Below are 20,430 nucleotides of genomic sequence, written 5' to 3'. Positions count from 1 at the left end.
GATCTTGTGTGCACTCCGTCACTGAGCTGTTAAAATGTCCTTTATCCTGGTCCTGGCAGTTCCCAGGCTGTGTGCATCCATCTCTACTCTCAGTTCCCATCCTGCCTCCCTGGGATCAGAGCTGGGGGCGAAGGCACTGGCCAGGGCTGCGGGTCTGAGAGGCAGCAGGGAGCTTCTCCCTGTTTCTTAGCAGCGCAGTTCTGCTCTTCAGGGAGCTTTAGGGATTCAGGGATGCCTGGAGGTGATGGGGGGCGGGAGGGGGTCACAGTGGGGAGGACAAAGCTGCTGGGCTCAGCAAACCTTGGCTGAGCTGTCAGGTCTGCTACTGACCTTGGATCTTTGTGCCGGCAGGTCCCGTGCCCTGATCCTGACAGCCCCAGGTCATGGCCCCTCATTTGTCTGTTCAGGAGGACCTGGGCAGGGCTGTGACAATGTGACAATGGCTGTGAAATCCAGCAGTGGCTGGGCCAGCCCCCAGGATTACCTGGGAAGTTTTAAGCCTGATTTGGACCCGAGGGGGTTGAGATGCTCAGACTGTCAGTTGTCCCAGCTCGGGCAGCCCTGAATGCTCAGAGGTTGTTTAAACTGGATTTTCAAGCCCCTGTGGGGTGTTCTGTTTAGTTGCTGTCTTGTGCTTTATATCTGCAGAGACTGAGCTCCCTGGGGCCAGCGAGGCTGCAGGATTAGCCGTAACTCCACTGCCAGAAAGTTCATCCCACTCATCTCATGGCTGTGGGATGAGTTCCAACCCCGCTGCAGGGTGAACCACAACACCACTGCAGATGCTGCCCTGTCCTCCCCACCCAACACAGCTTTTGGCACAACCACCAGCAGGCATCTGACATCCAGGGGTGACTCCATCCCCACAGTGCTCGCCTCCAGGAGTAGGATTTTGTTTAGTGAGAGTTCCTTCATTCCTCTCCCAGGAAATGTGCACTGGTATTGCTTGGGAAATGCGTGAAGGCGCCACTGTGCCAGCCCGCCCTCCCTTCTCCCTCTGGCAGCTGCTGCTGGAGCTCTGAGGGGAAATTTGGGTGTGGGACCTGCTGTGCCAGAGAGCCGGTGGCTGCACAGCCGGGACGTTCCTGCAGCATGGGTGATGAAGGTGAGCTGCCCTGGGCAGACAGGGATGTGTGGAGCCCAAAGCTGCCAGAACCTGCCTTGCCAATCCAGCTCACTTTGCAGCCATGGTGGTGCCAGTCCTGGGGACAGCCGTGCCACACTGACAAGAGCTTGATTTTTCAGTTCGTCTTATGTCTTAGACTTCTCTGGTTTTTATATTTCATTTGAGCCTTGAAAAGGCTGAACTGCAGTTTCATCCCTGGCTTCCTGCAGTGACCTGCTGAGGCTCCAGCTGATCACCCTCTGTCCCACAGCAGGAGGGGCCAGAGGTCCCTGAGGAAGGTCACCCCACGATGACACCTTGGGCTTGCATCAGGCTGCAAGTGGGACGTGGCAAACCTGGCACTTTGCTCCCCAAAACTGCACTGAGAAGAAGGGCTTGAGGCAGCTGTAAGAGCCAGACTGGGGTTGTCATTCCCTGGAATGCAGCAGCTGGAGCTGGGGTCAGGGTTCAGGCTGAGCAAAGGGCAGGACAGGCTGGGACCTGCCCTGCGTGAGGCTGTCATGCACTCAGGGCATGGGCAGCTGCCAGGATTGTCTGGTTGGGACCCCCAGGTCAGATGGGCCCCTTAGGGAAGGGGTAGATTCACTTCTGAGCCCAGCCAGGAGGGCAGAGCAGGAGCAGCGCTGCCTGGCTGGAGTGCACAGTCCGATGTTTGATGGACACAAATCCCTGTGGAACATCGGGGTTTCTTGGAGACTGGGGCTGGGATGTGGGCTGAGCAGTGAGAGGAGGGGAGTGGGTGTGCTGAGCACCAAAACCTGACCAAAACCCCCATGGGAATGGGGGTGGTGGAGTGGAACGGGGCTGGGTTGGAACAGCTGTGCCAGGGTACGAAATCCAGCCCAGCCTGCACTGTGCTGCCCTCCAAGGAGCCAGCATCCCTTTCCTCAGCTCCCCATCCTGCTTCCCAGCCCTCCTCAGTGCCTGGGAGCCTCAGCTCCCAAGGGAGCTGCCCAGGGAGAGCTCCTTGCTCCCTGAGCCCGGAGGGACAAGCCCAAAGCTGGCGTGAGGAGCCATGCACCAGTTCAGGGGGATACGATCAGCCCACATCCAGCCCTTCCTCCCAGCGTGGGGTGGAGAGGGAGGGGACACGGTCCAGCTGGCCGGGATGCCACTGTCATCCTCCTCCTCCCTTGTTTCGCTCACTGCTTAATCACGACCGCTCCCCTGGTGCCCCGCAGCCCCCGTGGTCATCCCCAGCATTCCTTCTGCTGCCTCTCCCCAGCGGCTGTGGGCAGGGAATGAGGGCACAGGGCACCCACCTGCCGGGACCAGCTGCCCGTGTGTCCGCAGGCGGGCTGGGCTGCTGGGGACCGCAGGGGTTGCACGGGGACAGGCATTCGGGAATGTTGTTTTTTCCATCCCGGTTTCCGTCAAGGTAGTAAATCAGCGCTGCAAAAGGCTTTTGTTTTCCCCAGCACGCTGCAGACTGCTGTGCCTGCCAGCCCTGGCCTCGCCTGCAGGAGCCAGGACATAGCCATGCCTGTCCACACTCCCAGTCTTGCTCCTCAGGGAGCCGGCATCCTTGTCATGGCAAGGGAATCAATCACATCCATCCCACGTCCCTTGTGCCCCTTCCCTGGGCACTGGTCCCTGTCAGAGAAGGCTTCCCTCCGTCCATCCTGCACATCCCAGCTGTGCCCCTCCTGCTGCCATCCCCGTGTGGCTGTCAGCAGCCCTGCTGTCCCGTGGGAGGCTATGGGGGTGGCACAGGTGACACCACGCTGGCCCCAGCCGTGCAGGCCTTTGGGGTTTAGCAGGGTCCTTGTGCAGGGGAGATCAGCCCACAGGCAGCTCCCCAGCACAGCTCAGCCTCACGGCCAGGTACCCAGGGAGCTGGGAGGGGTATTGGATTGCAGCAGACGGGAGAGTGTCTGTGCACAGGGCAGCCAAATGCTGCTGGGTGACACCCGAGGTGTCTCCGGTGTCAGCTGGGAGGGCAGCGCTCCCTTACAGAAACACAGGGAGGGAAAGCGCCACGGGAAGAAGGCTCCACGTGGGGAAGGAAGGTGCCCGGGTCCCCCGAGGGGACATTCAGCTGCTGGCACAGGGGAGGTGTAAAGCTCCCCAGATGTATACATTGCGGCTGGGCTATTTTGGAAAGGGACTGGGCCGATCTTGTGACTGGAGCTGGGGACTGCAAGTCTGGGCAGCAGGGTCCTGCCTGAGTGACAGCGACCCGCTGCCTGACCCGGGGAAACCCGAGAGCCCCGCTGTGCTGGGGACAGCTTTCGCACCCTTCCCGGCTCGTTTCATGGTGATGAAAACGCAGCGTGGGGCAAGGATGTGGCTGAGAACAACACGGGAAAGCAGGGACAGAGCCAAAGTTTGGGTGTGAATCTGCCCCCCCCCCTTCATGGCACTCCCATGACTGGGCCACTCACAGTCCCCAGGGCTGTCCTGGAGGTGCCCCCCATTTTTTACAGCCCTGTCACCTCCTGCCCCTGCGCTGTGTCTGGGACAGACCAGCCCAGGCACTGCAGACCCCCAGCCGGGAGCAGATGGAGACGAAGACTTTCTGCAGACCCTGTCTCCCCCGGGCTCAGCAGCCTGAATGCCAGCAACGCCTGCCAAAAATATTTGTGTGGGACGTGGAAAGTTAACTTTAGTTTTCCTTTTTTCAATAGCGGGAGGGGAGGGTGACAGGGTGTGAGAAAGGCAGGTGGGGGGGCTGTGCATCACTCGCCAGCGAGTGGGCAGGAAGAGAAGCTGAGCAAAAGGTCTCCTTGCTGCCAGATTTCAGCACTTTGTGAATTGAAGGATTTTTTGTTGTTGTTATTCCCTCCCCAGCACCATTCTGCTGCTTCCCGTAGGGAGTTGTTGCCATCAGGAAGCATGAGGAGCCTCTCAGATGGGCACGGTGAGCAGCTGCTTCTCAGGACTGTGAGTTGGGCACTGGTGCCCAGTTTGGGTGTCCTCCAGAGCTGCACCCCTGAAATGGTGCCTGAAACGACCCTCACCCCTCTTTACAGCCTTTGTTTGCAGGTGGGGGCTATCTCAGCCTGGTTTTGTGGCTATGGCTGGTGCTGCTGTTTGTTTTTGACAGTGAAGTGATGCACCTGAGGCATATACACACATCCTATGTGGCTGGTATTCCAACAGACAGGCTCAGCCTAACAGCTTTTGCTAGAGATCCACGGTTCTCATAAATATTCCCCTCCTGTGCTGCTGGTAGAGCCCAGGAGCTGTGTCCCGGGGGGAAGGAGGCCGCTCTCTGCCACGCCCCAAGCGAGGCAGCAGATCCTGACTCAGGATTTCGGTGCTGTGGGTGGCCCTGTCCCAGCAGTGTGTCCTTGGGGAACGCCACTGCCTGGCTCTCAGCACGGCTGGGTTTGCCTGGGGAGCACCGGGGCCGTGGGCGTCGCTCCCAGGAGATGCCCGTGTGTGGAAAGCGCTCCCGAATGGAAGGGGGCGGCTCTGGAAGAGTTTTCAGGGAGGCGCCAGCTCCCCCAGCAAATTGTCAAGGCGGCTCCGGTGTAGGATGGACATGAGTTGTGCTGTCCCAGAAACCGGCTCCCTAGGGATAGGGGGAGGGAATGGGAGTGGGGCGATGCAGACCCACCCTGGGAGCTTCTCTGCCGACCCAGGCTGGGCTGGGGCTATTTTTGGCAACTTTCTCTTTGTCCTCAGTTGAGATAAGCCCACTCTTTCCAGCTCCAACAACTTGCCATGTTTCTAAGGAAAGATGTGGGTGGCTTCCTGCAACTATTGAGCCCCCAAATTATGTAAAGAGGAGGGTGAACTTTATTTTTCAGAGAGAAACATTGACATTTTCTCCTCAGGTTCTCTTTGCAAATCTGTGCTGAATAATTGCAGCAGAGAGAGACAGGAGGAAGGATTTCAGAAAGGGCAGAAGATTTCTGTTGGGTGTTCTCCAAAAAATGCAGCCTTGTGTTTGGGAAATGCCCGAGTGCCTGCTTTCTAATCTGCCTTATTTTCCAAAAAACCTTGCTAAGGACAGGAAAAATGTTGCACAGAAGCTGTGAGCCTCGAGGAAGCTGCAGGGTGTATTCCTGCCAGAGCTTACCCTGCGATGTTGACCCGGTGCTTTTTCTCATTTGACTGAAAAACCTTGCAATAACTCAGGGAGGGGTTTGGGATGAGCAGAAACCCCTTTTCCTCAGGTTGGGAAATCCATCAGGGTCCATGTGCCGTGGGTGCTGTGGATGTCTGAGGAGGCTCTTCCCCAGGACCAGCCTTGCTGTGAGCAGGGCTGGGTGATGCTGTGCGAGCGAAGGACTCACAGGAATTTCCGTACACTATAACCCATATCCTGTCCTGGGAGCGATGACATCCCCCTCTCCCAGCTGATAACTCGTCTGTGTTGGTGCGTGGGTTTGTCATCCCAGCAGGATTTATGCTTGCAGGAGGGAAGTGGGTCTGTCTGTGCTTGTCCTGACGCCGCGTGAGTCACTCAATGGTTAAACACAGTTCAGCTGGATGCTGGAAATTTTCCTTTTTTGTTCCTGATAACCCTGAGCAACATCCTCAGGGATTTGCTTCTTCACTGAACACTCCCAGCTCCAGAGCAGTGGTGCCCCAGTGCTGAGCACTAACAGGGGTGCCCACAGCCTCATCTGGCAAAGCCAGGGGAGCCAGGGCCATGGCTGCTGTCCCCAGGGTGCTGTCCCCAGGGTGAGGACAGACGGACGAGGGTGCTGGGGTGGTGAGCACGGTGCTGGGGTTGGGGCATTTCCAAATGGGCTTTGAATCTCAGGGGGTCCTTCCTCATGGGAATTGTTGCTGGAGCTGGAGTTCAGGCTGGGGTTGCTGGGAGCTGCTCCGATGTCTGTAGCCATCGGAAATCAGTGCAAGCACAAGCATCCTCAATGTTCCTCCTTCCCCTTACACAGGTCCTTGGATGCCTGTCCTCTGCCTGGGAAAGGGATCTTCCTGCAAAATCCTCCTGGCTGGCCTGTCTGCTCTGGACACATCCCTCCATCTGGGTCTCCAGAACCTGCCTGCTCCAGGGGCATCCTGCCTGCTCTTCCTGCCTGCAAGAGTAGTAAAGCTGAGCTCGTGCCTGGCACGTGGCTGTCCTCCCTCTCGTGCTGCCCATGCTCTGAGGGAGGATCCATCACCCTGGCCATGTGGAGCTGTTTGGAAAGGCCATGGAGTGCTAGTGAAGGCAATCAGTGAAGGAAGATGCTGAGGACAAGGCTCCAGCAGTTCTGTCTCCACGCCCAGCCCAGCTGCCCCATGCCTGGCGAGGCTGAGCAGCCCCCCTGTGTCAGTGGGACAGCCAAGGGGGACAGTGAGTGGGACAGTGGCTGCTGGCAGGAGAGGAGGAGCAGAGGGGGGCAGAGCTGCCATCAGCTCTGGGATGCTCCAGCCTCCGAGCCAGATGAGCAGGAGGCACAGATGGGACTGCTGGGAGAGAGACAGAGTGGGAGCTGCCAGAAGGACCCCAGGGGGCTCAGTGGGGATGCACCACAACCCCCATTGAATGGCAGCAGCCTGGTCTTGGTGGAGCAGCCTGCAGCCCCTCCCAAGTGCCCTGGCTCTGCCCCAGAGCTGCCCCCCACAGCAGACAGCCCCACGGACAACCCCAGCCAGGAGTGGAAAGTGGTGAAGATCCAACGGGTCCTCATCAACCCTGACTTTGAGCCAAGGAAAACAGGTAAGAGAAACCCCCTTTGGCCACTGACCCCCCCACACCCAGAAAGACACCACTGTGCTCCTGGTGAGAACACCCAGCTCTTCCCAGGGCAGGACTTCCCCTGGGTTAGAGGTCCCAGGCTTCCAGCAGAGATGCTGGGATTCATTTAGCTTGAGTTGATCTCTCTGGCCTTAAAAATAAGGAGGAATCTGTGGCTTTTCTCGGGAGGGGGGTGGGAAGGCAGCAGGCGGGTTCCCACTGTTTCCAGGAACTCAACCCATCCCTAAGTTGGGCATAAACAGGATGGAGTTCCCAGCCCTTACCCTGGCCATGGGGCCTGGTGGGATCCTGCCCAATAGTGATCAGGACCAGCTCCTGTGGCACTGTCTGGGACAGGGACACCTCTCCTCCATTGATTGGGGTTGGCCAAGACTCCCTCACGTGGCTTTGGGCCATTTTTGTCAGCCCCTGGTTTAAAAACTAAGCACTTTATTTCAGTCTGGTTGCTTGCTACAATGCTCTCTGCCACTGCCTCCCTTCATGGCCCCGTGCCACAGCTATTCCTCTCCGCCCATGACTGTCCCTTCAGCCATAGTGACACAAACACAGGTCCATATTTAGGGTTACTGGGGCTGCTGCCATGCTTGGACTGCCCCACCTCCCTGTGGGAGATGCTCCCACAGAACCCATCCTCTTACTGGCATTGCACCCATTTTTAAACCCCGCTTCCACGCTCCTTTCTATTTTTCTCCTGCCCAGCTGTTATCTCAGCTGCCACACAGGGCCAAGGCAGGTGTGTCCCTGTCCCCACAGGATGGCATTATCAGATGCTGCTGCCCAGCTCAGAGCCTGGTTTTTCCAAGGCAGCCCCCAGGACTGAGTGGGATGGGGTGGGACCGACTGGGGATGCTTGACATGAACCCTGCCTTTTTGCAGTGTCAGACATCCTCAAAACCAGCGGCTCCTGGATGGGACACAGGCTGGGAAGCTCAGCCAAGCCCTTTGGCTCACAGCTGCCCCAGCAGCATCGTGTTTCAGGGCTCAGCACACAAACCAGATGGACCCAAATAGTCTTCCCATTTCTCACTGCTCCGGGATGGCAGATCTGCGGTGGGGAAAGGTCAGGCCTGACTCTGTCCGGGCTCAGCATTTTCCTAATCCCCGCCGCCATCCAGCACTTTTGCTGCCAGCCTGGAATTTTAAAGTAACTCAACAGGTTTGTTGGAAAGAGTTTGTCTGTCCCGTTTCCTCCCCCTCCAAGTGAGATCACCACCAGCCACTGCCTGCAGGACCCATCAGACTTTCCAGAGCCTCCAGGCAGGATGTCACTGAGGGTCCTGAGAGCTGGGAGCAGCTCTGGAACCTTGCAAAGAGCCTGCAGGTTTGGGAAACAGAGGATTGCTTCAGCGCAGGTGAGAGGAAAGGGCAGGTGCCCTCACAGGTGGCACTCGGGCTGTTCCTGCAGCAGGCTGCTTTAGGAGCATCCCTGGGAGATGTCAGGGATTTGCTCCTCTTGTCTTTAGCTGCTATGGGGTACAGGAACCCCCACCTCTTCCAGCTTCTTCAGGAGAACAGGGTGCATCCATCCACACCCAGAGAGGTGCAGGGCTGGCCCTGGGAGTCGGGAGCCAAACCCATGTCCCACTTTGAGCTGTGTGGACCCACCCAGGCGGGTCCCAGGTGCCCCTTTGGTCCCCATCCAGCAGCCCAAGGCCAGGCTGGCTGCTCTCGATATCTGGCACGGCGGCCCGGGCTGGTTGGCACCTCTCGGGGCAGGCTGGGGAGCGCAGGAGCCCCGGGTAGAGGCAGTGGCTGGGAGATGCAGGAGGCAGGACTGGTTTCTCTGTCTGGTGTGCAAATAAATGGAAGGTTTCGCTCCCTGGGGGCTGCAGAGCCAGCGCCAGGTTCCCTCAAAAACCAGGAAAGCACAAAAAAGCACAGAAGGGCAGGAAGAAAGGAAATTAGAAAGGCAAAAATCAAGCCAAGAGCTCATCCTGAGGTGTGGACGGGCATGGGAAGGGGGTGAGGCTGGTCTCACCTGCAGCCAGGGAGCTCTGCAGCCCCAGCCGGGTGGTGGAGATGGGAGGTGATGGTGGCTCCCCAGGGATCATCAGTTTGCCCAGGACTGCGGTTCCCTTGTGACTGGGAGCAGACCAGCCCTGGCAGAAGGGATTCAGTGCTGTTTCCAAGAGGTCTCCAGAGCAGTGACATCCGTGCTGGATTTTTGTCTCTGGGTTTTTGCCTCTGGATTTTTGCCTCCCCCCAAGTGCCTGAGAACTTTAGGCACTGGGGAACTGCGGAAAGGGGAGGCCCCACACCCCCAGCAGTGTCTGAAACGTAAGGTGCTGCGAGGGGGAGGAGCGAAACAGAGTGAAGGGCTGGGTAATGGGGTGTCCCGGGATGGGTAAGAGGATGCTCAGGACTGTTAAGGGGAACGTGCAGGGCTGGGAGACAGAGATGCCCCTGAATGGGATAAGGGGATGCCCTGGACTGGGAAAGGGGATGCGGGGAGCTGGGTAAGGGGATGCCCCGGGCTGGGTAAGGAGATGCCCCGGGCTGGGTAAGGGGATGTCCAGGCTTCTCCCGTCCCGCAGCGGGCTCAGGGCTGACCCAGCCGGGACGAGAAGCGGCGGAGCAGAAACGTCGGGGTCGGCGGGGCGGCTGCCAGAGTGGCCGGGGGGGGAGGGACCCGTTCCGTCCGCTCGGTCGGTCTGTCGGGGCGAGCAGGGGCAGTGCCGGCAGGACCCGCCACCCCCCGGCCCCGGCCCCCGCCCGCCGCCCCCCCGGGCCCGCTCCGAGGGCGGAGCCGCCGCAACTTTCCTGCCCGCCGCCTCCTCCCCGGTGCAGTCGGGCTGCGCGGGGAGGCGGCACCGGCACCCGGCACCGCGGGTACGGTCGGGCTGGAGGGGTACGGGGCGCAGGGAGCGGGGGGCTCCGGGGGGTGCCAGTGCAGAATGACGGGGGAAGGAGGCTGTGTGGGCACGCAGAGGGGAGTGCAGCCGGCTGTTGGGGTGTCCGGGGTGCCGGGGGCTGGCGGTGCGGGGGGTGCACAGGGGTCCGGGGTGCAGCGCGGCGGGGCCGGGAGTGCATGCCCAGAAGTGCCGTGGGTGCGATGGTGGGCGAGGGGTGGGCGATGGGGCGCACACAGCCGGGGCTGAGCGGGGTTTGGCTCCAGGAACGAGCGGGGCAGGTGTCGGTTCCCTCTGCCGGCACCCGGGTGTCCGATGTGGGGCGTGGGAGGCGCAGCGAGGACACACGGTGGGGACGTGGAGGGACGCCGGGGTCCTCGGGGCTCGCAGGGTCGCACCTCCCAGCCCCGCAGAACGTCCTCCCAGGCCATGTCCCCTTCGTCAGGGACATGACCTCCCCTGGCCACGCCACTCATGCTGGGGACACGAGGTCTGTCCCTCGGCTTGGCAGCCAGCAGGATGGATCCTTTACGGATTGTGCAAGGGACAGGCAAAGGCCCCGTTTCGTTCCGCTGCCCTCCCCGCTCTGCCCACCCCACAGGGACAGTCGGAGCCATTTGACCTTCTCTGGCCAGGCCAGCGCCGCTGGCTCGGGGCACCAGCCCGGCGGGGCTGTCCCTTGCATGGGTCGCCGAGAGTTCCAGCAGCTTTGGGCAGAGCGGGGCTGGGACGCGCTTTCCAGGCAGGATGGAATCCCCGTGGTACCCGGCCGTGGGACGGGCTGGTTCCGCCGCACTCGGGGTGGATGGGCGAGGTCTGCCCGGCTCCAGCCGCCTTTTCCAAACATAAAAGCTTGATTTTAGCCAGCTGGGGAAGGTGCTACCTCCACCTGTGTGGTGGCAACAGCTTGCCCACTGTGGACGCATGTGGGGCTGGGGCTGCTCACTGCATCCCCCGGGAACTGGGCAGGGACAGACAGCTCCCGTTCCAACTTAATCCCCACCGCCCCCTTCTCTCCCCGCTGTGGGAGCTGGGTGCCCCAGAACTTGCTGCCTGGAGACTGTGGGGCCATTTCAGCAGGATTTGGGTGCTGAGTGCTGAGCATGGCTGTGAGACAGGAGGAGTGTGGGGAGGCAAAACAGCTCGAAATCCAGCAAAGCCCCTGCAAACAGAGCACAGGGAAAACTTGCAAGCGCAATGAATTTTCTTGCTGTGCCACATTTTGTCACTGGCAAAGGCGCCAGTGTGGAGAGGCCCAGCACAGAGCGTCTGCCAGGCAGGCAAGGTTGATCCCGCCACAGCACCCAGCACTTGAGCTGGATCTTTTTGGGGCTGCAGGGCCAGCATGGATAAGAACTTCATGAAGGTTTTGTATCTGGGGCATAGGAGGGTTGGAAGCTGGGAATGAGGCAGAAAATTGTCATCTTTCTACCCATATGTTTGAATCATATCCGTTTCTAGATAGCTCAGCTGCCTGTCTATGCTACCCTCTGTGTTTTCCTAGCTGCAGATTATTTGGGATAACTGGGAGCTGGAGGGAAATGTGTGCACAGACTTAAATGTGTGTGACTTGGTACGGGCTGCAAAAAATCCTGCACAGCTGTAGCTGGGGCAAGGGGCCAGCTTGCTGCTCTGCCAAAAAACCTGCTTACATTTCCTCAGTGTCCAAAGTCCTCAGTGTTTGGGTGAAAACACTGGATCTCCTCTCCCCAGCATTGCCTTGCTGTGGATGTGCGCTGGGGTTCGTGTCAGGTGGCACAGAGCGTGTCCCTCTGGAAATGGGGTTTGTCTTGGTTTCACTCTTGGTTTTGCCAGTGGGATTTTGCCAGCAAGAGGCACCATCTGTGTTGACCACAGAAGTCCAAGAAATGTTTGGAAATGGGGAGAAGTGCCTGCTGGTTATGGATGGTGGATGCTCTGTCAGGGGTGGTCTGGTAGGACACCCTGAGCATGGCCAAGCTGCACTGCAGCACCGGGATGGCCGAGCATCCAGACTCGGAGCAGGCCAGGGACAGAGCCCACAGTGAAGACTGGAGTCACCTGCCAGCTCTGACTCCAAGATTTCACATGACCTGTTGCACCCTGCAGGTCCCATAAGGAGTTGGGTACCTCTCGCCCTCTGCATACAAGGACTTCTCACCAGGCACAGCTTCCAAGTCACTGTTGTCCTTCCTGTGACACCCCATCCAGATCAAGACCATCAGCTTTCAGTGAATTTGTCAGTTCAGTGAAACTGCAATTTAAGGCCAAATCTTCATCCCTTGTCAGCTCTAGGAGTCCATCTTAGGACAGGATGGGTCATAAGCTATGTCTGATACATCTTTCACCTTCATTTGGGGTCAGATGGTGATTCCAGCCTTCCCTGGCTGGACTTCAAACATCCTGCTTTAGCACTCTTCAGGGGGATCCATCCTTTGCATGGAAAGCTGAGATGGAAGGAATTTTTTTCCCCCATCTGTCCAGGAAGTGAGAGCAACAAAAATGCCTTTCATCACCTTCGTCATCCTCGCTCTGGAGGAGACAGCACTGTACATGCCGTGGGAAGGATGACTGACAGCTCGGCAAGAAGCTGTTAAGCCCTGCACTTGAGGGATGTTCAGGAAGTCACCCCTGGAGCAACGGAAAACCTACAGAGCTAGTGCCTATATAAATCTATAGATAGAGATCTATAGGCTTCTGTGGCCAGAGCTGAAATGTGTTAAACCAGAATAGCATTTGGAGCTTCTCCTGTGTGCCAGGACTCTGGCAGTTCCGTGGGCACAGGAAGCACAGGGAGCAGCTCCTTCCCCAGCAACCCTGGCTCACGGGAGGGCCCAGTGAGGGCACCTGGCAGCGAAGAGGGCTGGGGGGGTTTGGTGTCTTGGAAGAATTTGGGACATTTGGAGAGGGGAGATGTTTCCTTCCTGAGGGACAGTGTCATGGCAAGCCAGTGTATGGTGTGGGGAGGGAGGGAAGGAGGGAAGGAGGGAAGGAGGGAAGGAGGGAAGGAAGGAAGGACGGACTGACTTTACCCACTGGATTTTGGACTTGGCTCAGGGTATTGGGTGGAAACCAGTTCCCAAGGCCCTTGGACACACGTAGTTTTACTTTTGCCTCTTTCCTGCGCTGCTTTCAGCCCCACACCCCTTTTCCTCCTTCTCCTCAGCACCTGGGCATTCTCAGTGCATTCAGTTCCTCCTGCCTGCCTGGGGCTGGGGAAAAGGACCAACCAGAGCCCACCCCGGGCTGCCAGCTTGCAGGAGATGGCACAGAAGGATGATGGAATGTTCCCTGTGGCTGGGATGAGAGTGAGTGGTGAAGAAACTGCCCCAGGTGGCAGAATCCCTCCAGACACCATGGCAGACAGATAAAGGCCCTTGCACTGGGTGAATAACCTCATCCCATGGCTCAGGCTGCAGCAATTTCCTCTGGACTGCCACAGGCTTCAATGCTCTTCATCTGTGTCATAAAAATCGGATGTGAAGAGCAATTCTTACCCTTAGCATCCCAAGTAATATCCTGAGGGATTCATTTCCAGTGGACCCTGGTGGGCCAGCCCGGGAACGCTGGGTGCTGGGCAGGCAGGGGCAGAGGGGCTGCTGGAAGACTGAAGGGGATGGATATGGATGGAAGTGGATTCCAGACAGGAGATTTTAGGTGAGGGAGTCCACCCTACAGCAAACCCTGGCCTGGAGTGATGCCTGCGGCGGCAGCAAGGGGTGGAGACACCCAGGGGCAAAATCCCGGTGGGCAAATCCCAGCATTGGTGCCGGCTACGTGGGAGTGTATCTGGTGGCTTGTCCAAGCAGGAACGGGCTGGCCAAGAGCTGAGTCATCCCTCCAGCACGGAGGAGATCCCCCAGGGCCCCTCGTTTGCTGTTAAAAGGCAGTAGCAAGAGCAAGAGGCTGCGAAATGGCTCCGCCGAGAGCTCGGCTTCTTAGGCAGCCCTGGCCTCGGAGGAAGCGGGGATGCTCCGCTCGGAGCACGAAACCCGCAGACATCTGGAGCCTGTGGCTTGTTTCTCAACGGCTCCTTGGCCGCGTTTCTCCTCCGTTTCGGAGATAAAGGCAGCGAGGGTGACCCGGCGGAGCGGGAGCCGCGGTGCTGGCCGCTCTCCAGGCAGCCCGGCCGGAGGAAGCAGCGGCCCCGCTCTGTGCCGCCGCCAAAGCAAATAGGAGCGGGGCCTTAAACAATGCTGGCTGCGAACCGGGGGGGCCCGGCCGCCGGCGTCGCCGCTGCCGACGGGCTCCTGGTCTCCGGGAAAGTTTCCACTGGCATCTCTGCCCCTTGCCCAGGCAAAACCCTCCTGCCGGGCAGCCTGAAGGCTTCATCCGGGGCATCCCGCACACCTCAGCTGTGTGCAAGGACTTGCGGGGTGCTTGGGGAGGCAGGAGGGATGAAGGGCGAGGAAAAGGAGTTGCCCAGCTTCCAGCAGCCCTCCTGCTTGCCGTGGGCTTGCTGGAAGGATTTGGCTTAGTCATCCATCCCTTTCCCTCGCTGGTAGGCTGAGCCACTGCTGAAAATATCCTGGAAGACTCCCAAGCAGCACAGAAGGCAAGAAAATGAGGAACACATGAAGGAAGGGAAGACGGGAAGGGATGGGATGGGAAGGAAAGAGGAGCAGGGCTGGGAGCAGGCGGTCTTGGCCACCCACCTCCCTGCTGGGGCCAGAGCAGAGCCAGCCACCAGAGCCATCCTGGCAGTGCCTTTGGAAAGGGGCTGCGCCCTTGCTGGGTGCGGCGGTGATGCTGATGGTCGTCGCTGGTGTCTGTGCCCAAGAGTGGCCTCGGCAGGGTGGGGGACACTGCCCTTCCCACGGGTGCTTTCGGGGGGGCAAGCTCATAGGAAATTGCTCACCCTGAGAAAATGCATTCCCGGCAGCTCCACATCCTTTCGATCTCAGGGAAGGGCTGGTGCCCTGACCTTTGTCCGGCACAGGAGAAGCCCAGAGGCACCGGGCTGCTCGCCGCGGGGCCCGCGCCAGGCTTTTAGCACTTTGCTTTTAGCACTTGAGTCCCGAGGCGTGAGGGTGGCTCCTCGCTGTGTCCAGCTGGGCAGCAGCTGCACAGCTTCTGTCGGCTGCTGCCATCTCGTGTTGCTCCATACATGAGTCCCCCGCCAGGGCTGCCCACCGGCCTTGCTGTGAGGTCGGGGTGGATTGTCATCTTCCCTCTGTGCCCGGGTTTATGTCGGGGCTGAACGTGCCGGGATTCGGGGTGCGGGGCTGGGGGACACACGCTGGCCCATCCACTGCCTCTTTGAGCCGGGGACCGAAGCCATGTGAGCTGCAGCCGGAGACATGCGAGGCGAAATTCCTTTCCCATGTGGTTCTGCGCGGTGGGTGCGCAGAACCCAGCTGAAATACGGGCCGGGATGGTGGAAACGTCCTGAGTGTCACTAGGTGTCCCCTGGGCTTTCCCATGTGTCCCAAAATCTTCGTGATGCCCGTGCTGGGTCCCCGTTGCCCCCGAACCGTGTACCCCAGCCCCGGTGCATCTCTCCTGCCTTTCCCCGCCTGCCAGGGAAAGAGCTGGGTTGCCGGGGGATACCTGGAGGAAGGGCTGCCAATCCTGTGCGGGGAGGACTGACACCCCACATTCCCACTGAAGCCCCAATCCCCCTCTCTCCTCTTCCCAGGTCTCTCCCGCAGCGCCAGCCTCTCGGAGAAGGAGCTGAAGGAGGCGAAGGCGCGGAGCCAGAGGATCGCAGCTCAGCTCACCACGGCTCCTGGCCCCAGCTCCAAGGGTGTCCTGCTGTTCCACCGGCGCAGGCAGCGTGTTGAGGGGCTCTCGGGGGCCGGGCATGGCGGGGGGCTGCCGCTGAACCCCGCGGCCCAGCCTCGCCAAGGGGCCATGGAGCAGAGCCAGGGACAGGGGATGAAGCCGGAGCCTGCCCAGCCTGGCAATCCAGGAGAAGGGATGCTGGCGAACGCCTCCCCGTGCCAGGAGCTTCCTGCTGAAGCCCAGCAGGTCCCACTCAGCGTTTACCTGAAGGAGAACATGGCATCGGCCGCCACCAACGGCGTGCAGGAGCGCTCGGCCAGCGGGATGGAGAGAGGGGTGGAGGGGCTCGGAAATGCAGGAGCCCCTGCGGGGCCAAACACGGCGGCGCTTGTGGTGGCACAGAGCCCCGGGGAAGGAAAGAACGTCAGCGTGCCCAGTGAGGTGCCCGGTGAGGTGCCTAGCGAGGTGCCCAGTGCTCCAGCAGGGACAGCCACAGCCACGGCATCGCCAGCCGGGCAGCAGCAGAACGGGACGCAGGGCCGGCAGTACTACGAGGTCCATCTCACCCTGGCCAAGCCCAAGCCTGTGAAGAACCGGACGGCCAGACCCTTCGGCACCCAGGCATCCCCCACCAGTGCCCAGCCGGCCGGGGAGCCCCCTGCCCCCGAGCTGCCCCCACCTCCAACCTACGCAGAGACCCTCAGCAGCCCCCCACCCCTCACCCGTGTTCGCTCCCCCCCTGCCTACTCGGCCCTGTACCCCACCCAGGAGCAGAAGATGCTGCCAGATCCCCTCCTGGGCTGCGGGGTGAGCGGACCAAACCCCTTGCCCAAAACAGGGATCCTGGAGGAGTCGGCTGCCCGCAGAGCCAGCAGAAAGTCCATGTTCACCTTCGTGGAGAAGCCGAAGCTGGGCCCCAACCCCGACCTGCTGGACCTGGTTCAGAGTGCAGACAGCAGGAAGAAGCAGAAGGAGCAGAGGGAGCCCAGTGCTGAGGATGAGCCCTTTGCCCTGGGGGCTGAAGCTTCGAACTTTGTCCCCAACAGTGCAGCCAGGGGTGTGCAGCACCTGCCACCAGCTGAGGATGCTCCGGCATGGTCCTCCTGCCTGAAGTCTCCCACCATCCAGCCCAAGAAGAAGCCACAGCCCAGCCACATCCTCACTGAAGCGAGAGGGAAGGGAGCTGAGCTCTTTGCCCGCCGACAATCCAGGATGGAGAAGTTCATCATTGAGTCCCCCTCCCAGCCTGAGCTGCTGCGGTCCCCATCGCCCACCATGTCCCTGCCTCCCTCCTGGAAGTATGACAACAATGCTTACCTGTCACCCATGGTCTCCAGACGCCCCTCCAAGAGTCCCTGCAGGCCCTCCAAAACCCCTCCTGCATCACTGTATGGCAGCAACCTAATGGAGAACGAGGTGTCCCAGAAGGAGCTGGAGATCTCCAAGCACCAGCCTTACCAGCTCCAGTCTTCTCTCTTCATCCTCTCCCCATCCAAGAGGCCAACAAGGTCCATGCCCCAGGAGGTGCCTCCACCCAGACCCTCTCTTCCCGACTCCTACCCCTATCCCCAGCAAGCCTCCTGCCCGACCTCTCCGTTGCCTCCTTCCCCGGTTTGGCATCCCCCCGTGGTGCCCAGCGCCAGCCAGACCACTGCCAGCCCCTTCCCCAGTGCTGCCGGGGCTCTGCCCCTGACTCCCGACAGCCGTGCCAGTCCTGGAGCCCCGGCTGAGGTGCTGCTGGCCTCCCCGTGCCGCCTGCTGCCACCCCGGGCAAAGGCAGGCTTCCAGGCACCCCGGCCCTCCTACTCCACCAGGAATGCCGGCATCGAGCCGCAGGTGTGGAAACCTTCTTTTTACTACAAGTAATGGTGGCAGAGAGAAAAACACAGGGGTGCTAGGCTGAGTCCTCCCTAACTGCTCAGGGGTGTGCCAAAAGCCAAACCAACCACAAAAAAAGGAGGGGGGAAAGAAAAGAAAATAGAAAAAAGAAGTGGTTGTGAGGCTGCAGTGCTGGGACAGCGGGTGACAGGCGCTGCTGAGCCCCCGGTGCAACAGGAGCTGAGGAGTCCCGGGGAGGCAGCAGGAACTGGGCACAGAGCCTACAGGATTCCCAAAGAGTCAGTAGGAGGCTGCCAGGCCCACAAGGCTGATCTTGCTCTTCTCTCACCTGGAAACTGTATGGAGCATCGTACCTCTGGCTCCCTCCTTTCCTCACCTCCAGCTTTTCCAGCTCTCAGAGCTCTGTCTGCTCCTCCACATCCCCTCTGTCCTGTGGCGCTTCTCAGCCTCCTACCAAAGCAAACCTGGAGGGGACATGCTGCCTTTCTGCCTCACCGTGCCTGCTCCTGGCTCTTCTGTTGCTCCTTCAGGATCTGTCCTCGTTTGCTTCCTCACTGTGGAGGAAGAACTGCATCCCTTGGGGAATGGCAGAGTCCAGTGCTGCTGGGCCCGGTGACACCGCGGGGTCCCTGTCCCTGCGTGGGCTCAGTGCTAGAGCTGGGGTGGGCAGTGCTGTGTGGCACAGCTGGAAGCAAGGGATGTGCTGGGATGAGGAGGGTGCCAGGGCTGCTGGGTGATGTCCAGCCCAAGGCTTCATCCAGCTGTGCCTCTGCCCATGCCCTCTCACCACTTTCCCCATGGTGCCAAGTTGCCTTTTGACTGTGCTTTATTTCTCCTGCATTTTTATTTTCCCCCCTCTTTCTGAATACACTCTCTGCGCTGTCACACGTGGCTCTTCTCTTTCCTGTGGTCTGGGGAGCAGTGCTAGCTGAGGGGTCCTGGGGCAGTGCAACGGGGGCTCCGAGCAGCCCCCAGAGGGAGACTTTAGAAAGCTGCAGGTTGTCAGAGGTCCTGGGACATATTCTGGGCAGGGATTATTACCGGCAGGCTCAGCTTGCCCCGATCTCCTTGGTGGGCGAGGGCGTGCAGGGTCAAATGCATTTTGGGGACCCCTTGCAGGGGTGCAATGCACGAGGAGACACCCCCAGCTCCTGTGGGGCTGTGCCAGCATGAATCTTACCTTGGCACCCTCCTGCCGCTGTCCCTTCGTCCCCCCGAGTGGGGGTCACTGACCCGCTCTCTGTCCCTCTCCAGGACAGGCGCTCGTCCCTCCCTGCATCGCCCACCTGGACGCCCCGGCTGGCGCGGCGCCCGGGCAGCCTGGACGGCTGGGCCAGCCCGGCCTCGGTGCCCGAGCTGGATGAGGGACTCCCCACGTCCCCTCCTTGGAGCGAGAGGTCCCTGTCCCCGCTGCGGCAGGACGCGGACCCCCGGGCCAGCCGGCAGATGCAAGCGCGGCTCGCCAGGAACATCATCAACGCTGCCCGCAGGAAGAGCTCCTCTCCCAAAGCCGTGGGGCTGGAGAGCTCCCGGCCCTTCACCCCCATCTCTGCCGGCCCCCCCAGCCTGCCCCAGTCGCCCCGGCTGGGGCCGAGAGCGCCGGCACTGCAGGCTGCCAGCAGCGTGCTGGGGAGCCTGGGCAGCCTGGGCAGCCCCTCGCCCACCCACAAAAGCCCCCTGCGATCCCCCCGGGCAGGCAGCCCCCAGTTCTGTGCCTCCCCCGGGATGCCCCGAGCCTCCTGGGCGGAGGGTCGCCGGCTCCTGCTGTCTTCCAGCGCATCTTCCTGCCCCGTGCCCAGGCTGTCCCCCATCCCCAAGAGCCCCCTGCCATCCCCCGTGGTGGGCGGGCGCTCCCCGGCCAAGCGCTGCACCTCCCGGTCCCCGACGGACTCGGACGTCTCCCTCGACTCCGAAGACTCGGGGACCAAGAGCCCGGGAATCCACAGCTTCAACCTCTGTCCCCGGGGCTGGACCAGCAGCCTGCGGCTGAAGACGGGGGGTCTGCCCTCAGGGGCTCCCTGCACCTCCTAGACAAACCAGCCCCCGCCAAAAAACCCTCTCCCTCGACCCGCCAGCCCGGGTGATGCCACCCACTCACCCCCACCGGGAACACACCACCCCAAAAAACTGTCCCTTCGGAGCTGCCACGGCCCCTCTGTGTGCCAGAGGGGTCAGGTGCCTCCCGCCCGCCCGCCATCCCGTGGCCCCGCTCTATTTTTACCTCCCTAACCTTTCGGGGCAGGACTGCGTGCTCAGCAGGCAGAGCGGGGGAGCCGATCCCCCTCCCTCGGCAGTCCCTGCCTGCCCCATCCCGCACAGCCAGGATGGGATGGGTTTGTGGTCCCCCGTGTCCCCGGCTCCCAGGTGTTATCCCGGGGTGTCACTGCAGCTTTGCTTCCCTGGGGTGGCACATCTGCTGCGGGTGGGCTGCATCGACTGGATGCCATGACCAGGTTCCCTCTCCCAGCCTCTCCCAGCCTCTCCCAGCCTCTCCCAGCCTCTCCCAGCCTCTCCCAGCCTCTCCCAGCCTCTAGATTTGGCCAGTGTCAATTGAAACAAGATTTTGGAGAGGAAAATTTAATTTTTAATTCTAGTCTTCCAGTTCTTCACTGCCTTTTTTTTCAATTTGAAACTTTTGACTCCTTCTCAAAGAAATTCTCCCAAATCCTTCTTTCCCTGGAGACAAAAAAGAGCCAAAGTTATTTATTGCCATGTTAAGGGGACTGTTTACAGGTGCCCTCCCACACTGCCCAGACCATGAGGGACAGCCCCATCTTGTACCTTTCACTGTCTACGTACCCAAGTTCACCACATCCCCATCCCCACTCCGTTGGGATGCAGGCACACACAGGAACCGATGGGCGCTGTGACACCCAGGGCAGGTGGGGAACTGTAGGGGCTGAAGGAAATGGTAGAAGTTGCAGAGGGTTTGTAGGAGGTGTTGGCACAGAAGGTGATTCTGAGAATGTTGGTGTCCCCACACCTTGGGGCCAGTGAGACCAGCCCTGGAAAAGAGGTTGTGTTTGGGCTGCCAGGGCATATCGCCATTCACGGAGCCCGTCACCCCTTCCCTTTCCCCAGGACACGCTGTTGAAGCCAGCCCACCCCTGTTCCCTGGAGCACCTCCACACTGCAGGCTGCCCCTCCTGGAACACAGCCCCCCATTCCCAGGACACATCTCCCACCCTCGCTCCGGCAGCCACCACAGCCTGCCTTCACCTCACCGCTGTATACCCCGTTCAGAAATAAACCGC

At 60.4% G+C, this 20,430-nt stretch overlaps 1 protein-coding gene across 1 annotated transcript; it reads left to right on the top strand.

The window, feature by feature from the left end:
* The first annotated feature begins 3,951 nt into the window (after positions 1–3,951).
* Positions 3,952–19,982, top strand: SYNPO (synaptopodin). Its single transcript, XM_088063618.1, has 4 exons — positions 3,952–3,986; positions 5,980–6,746; positions 15,252–17,173; positions 18,431–19,982. The coding sequence occupies exons 2-4, from the start codon at positions 6,272–6,274 to the stop codon at positions 19,205–19,207; spliced, it is 3,174 nt and encodes a 1,057-aa protein (XP_087919744.1). The 5' UTR covers positions 3,952–3,986; positions 5,980–6,271; the 3' UTR covers positions 19,208–19,982.
* Positions 19,983–20,430: the final 448 nt, after the last annotated feature.

This window comes from Pseudopodoces humilis, chromosome 17 (assembly GCF_049639895.1).
Source record: "Pseudopodoces humilis isolate 2021_Gansu_Grassland_sample_001 chromosome 17, ASM4963989v1, whole genome shotgun sequence".
NCBI lineage: Eukaryota > Metazoa > Chordata > Aves > Passeriformes > Paridae > Pseudopodoces > Pseudopodoces humilis.
Note: the sequence above shows the minus strand (reverse complement) of the source record. Positions and strands in the feature narration are given on the sequence as shown.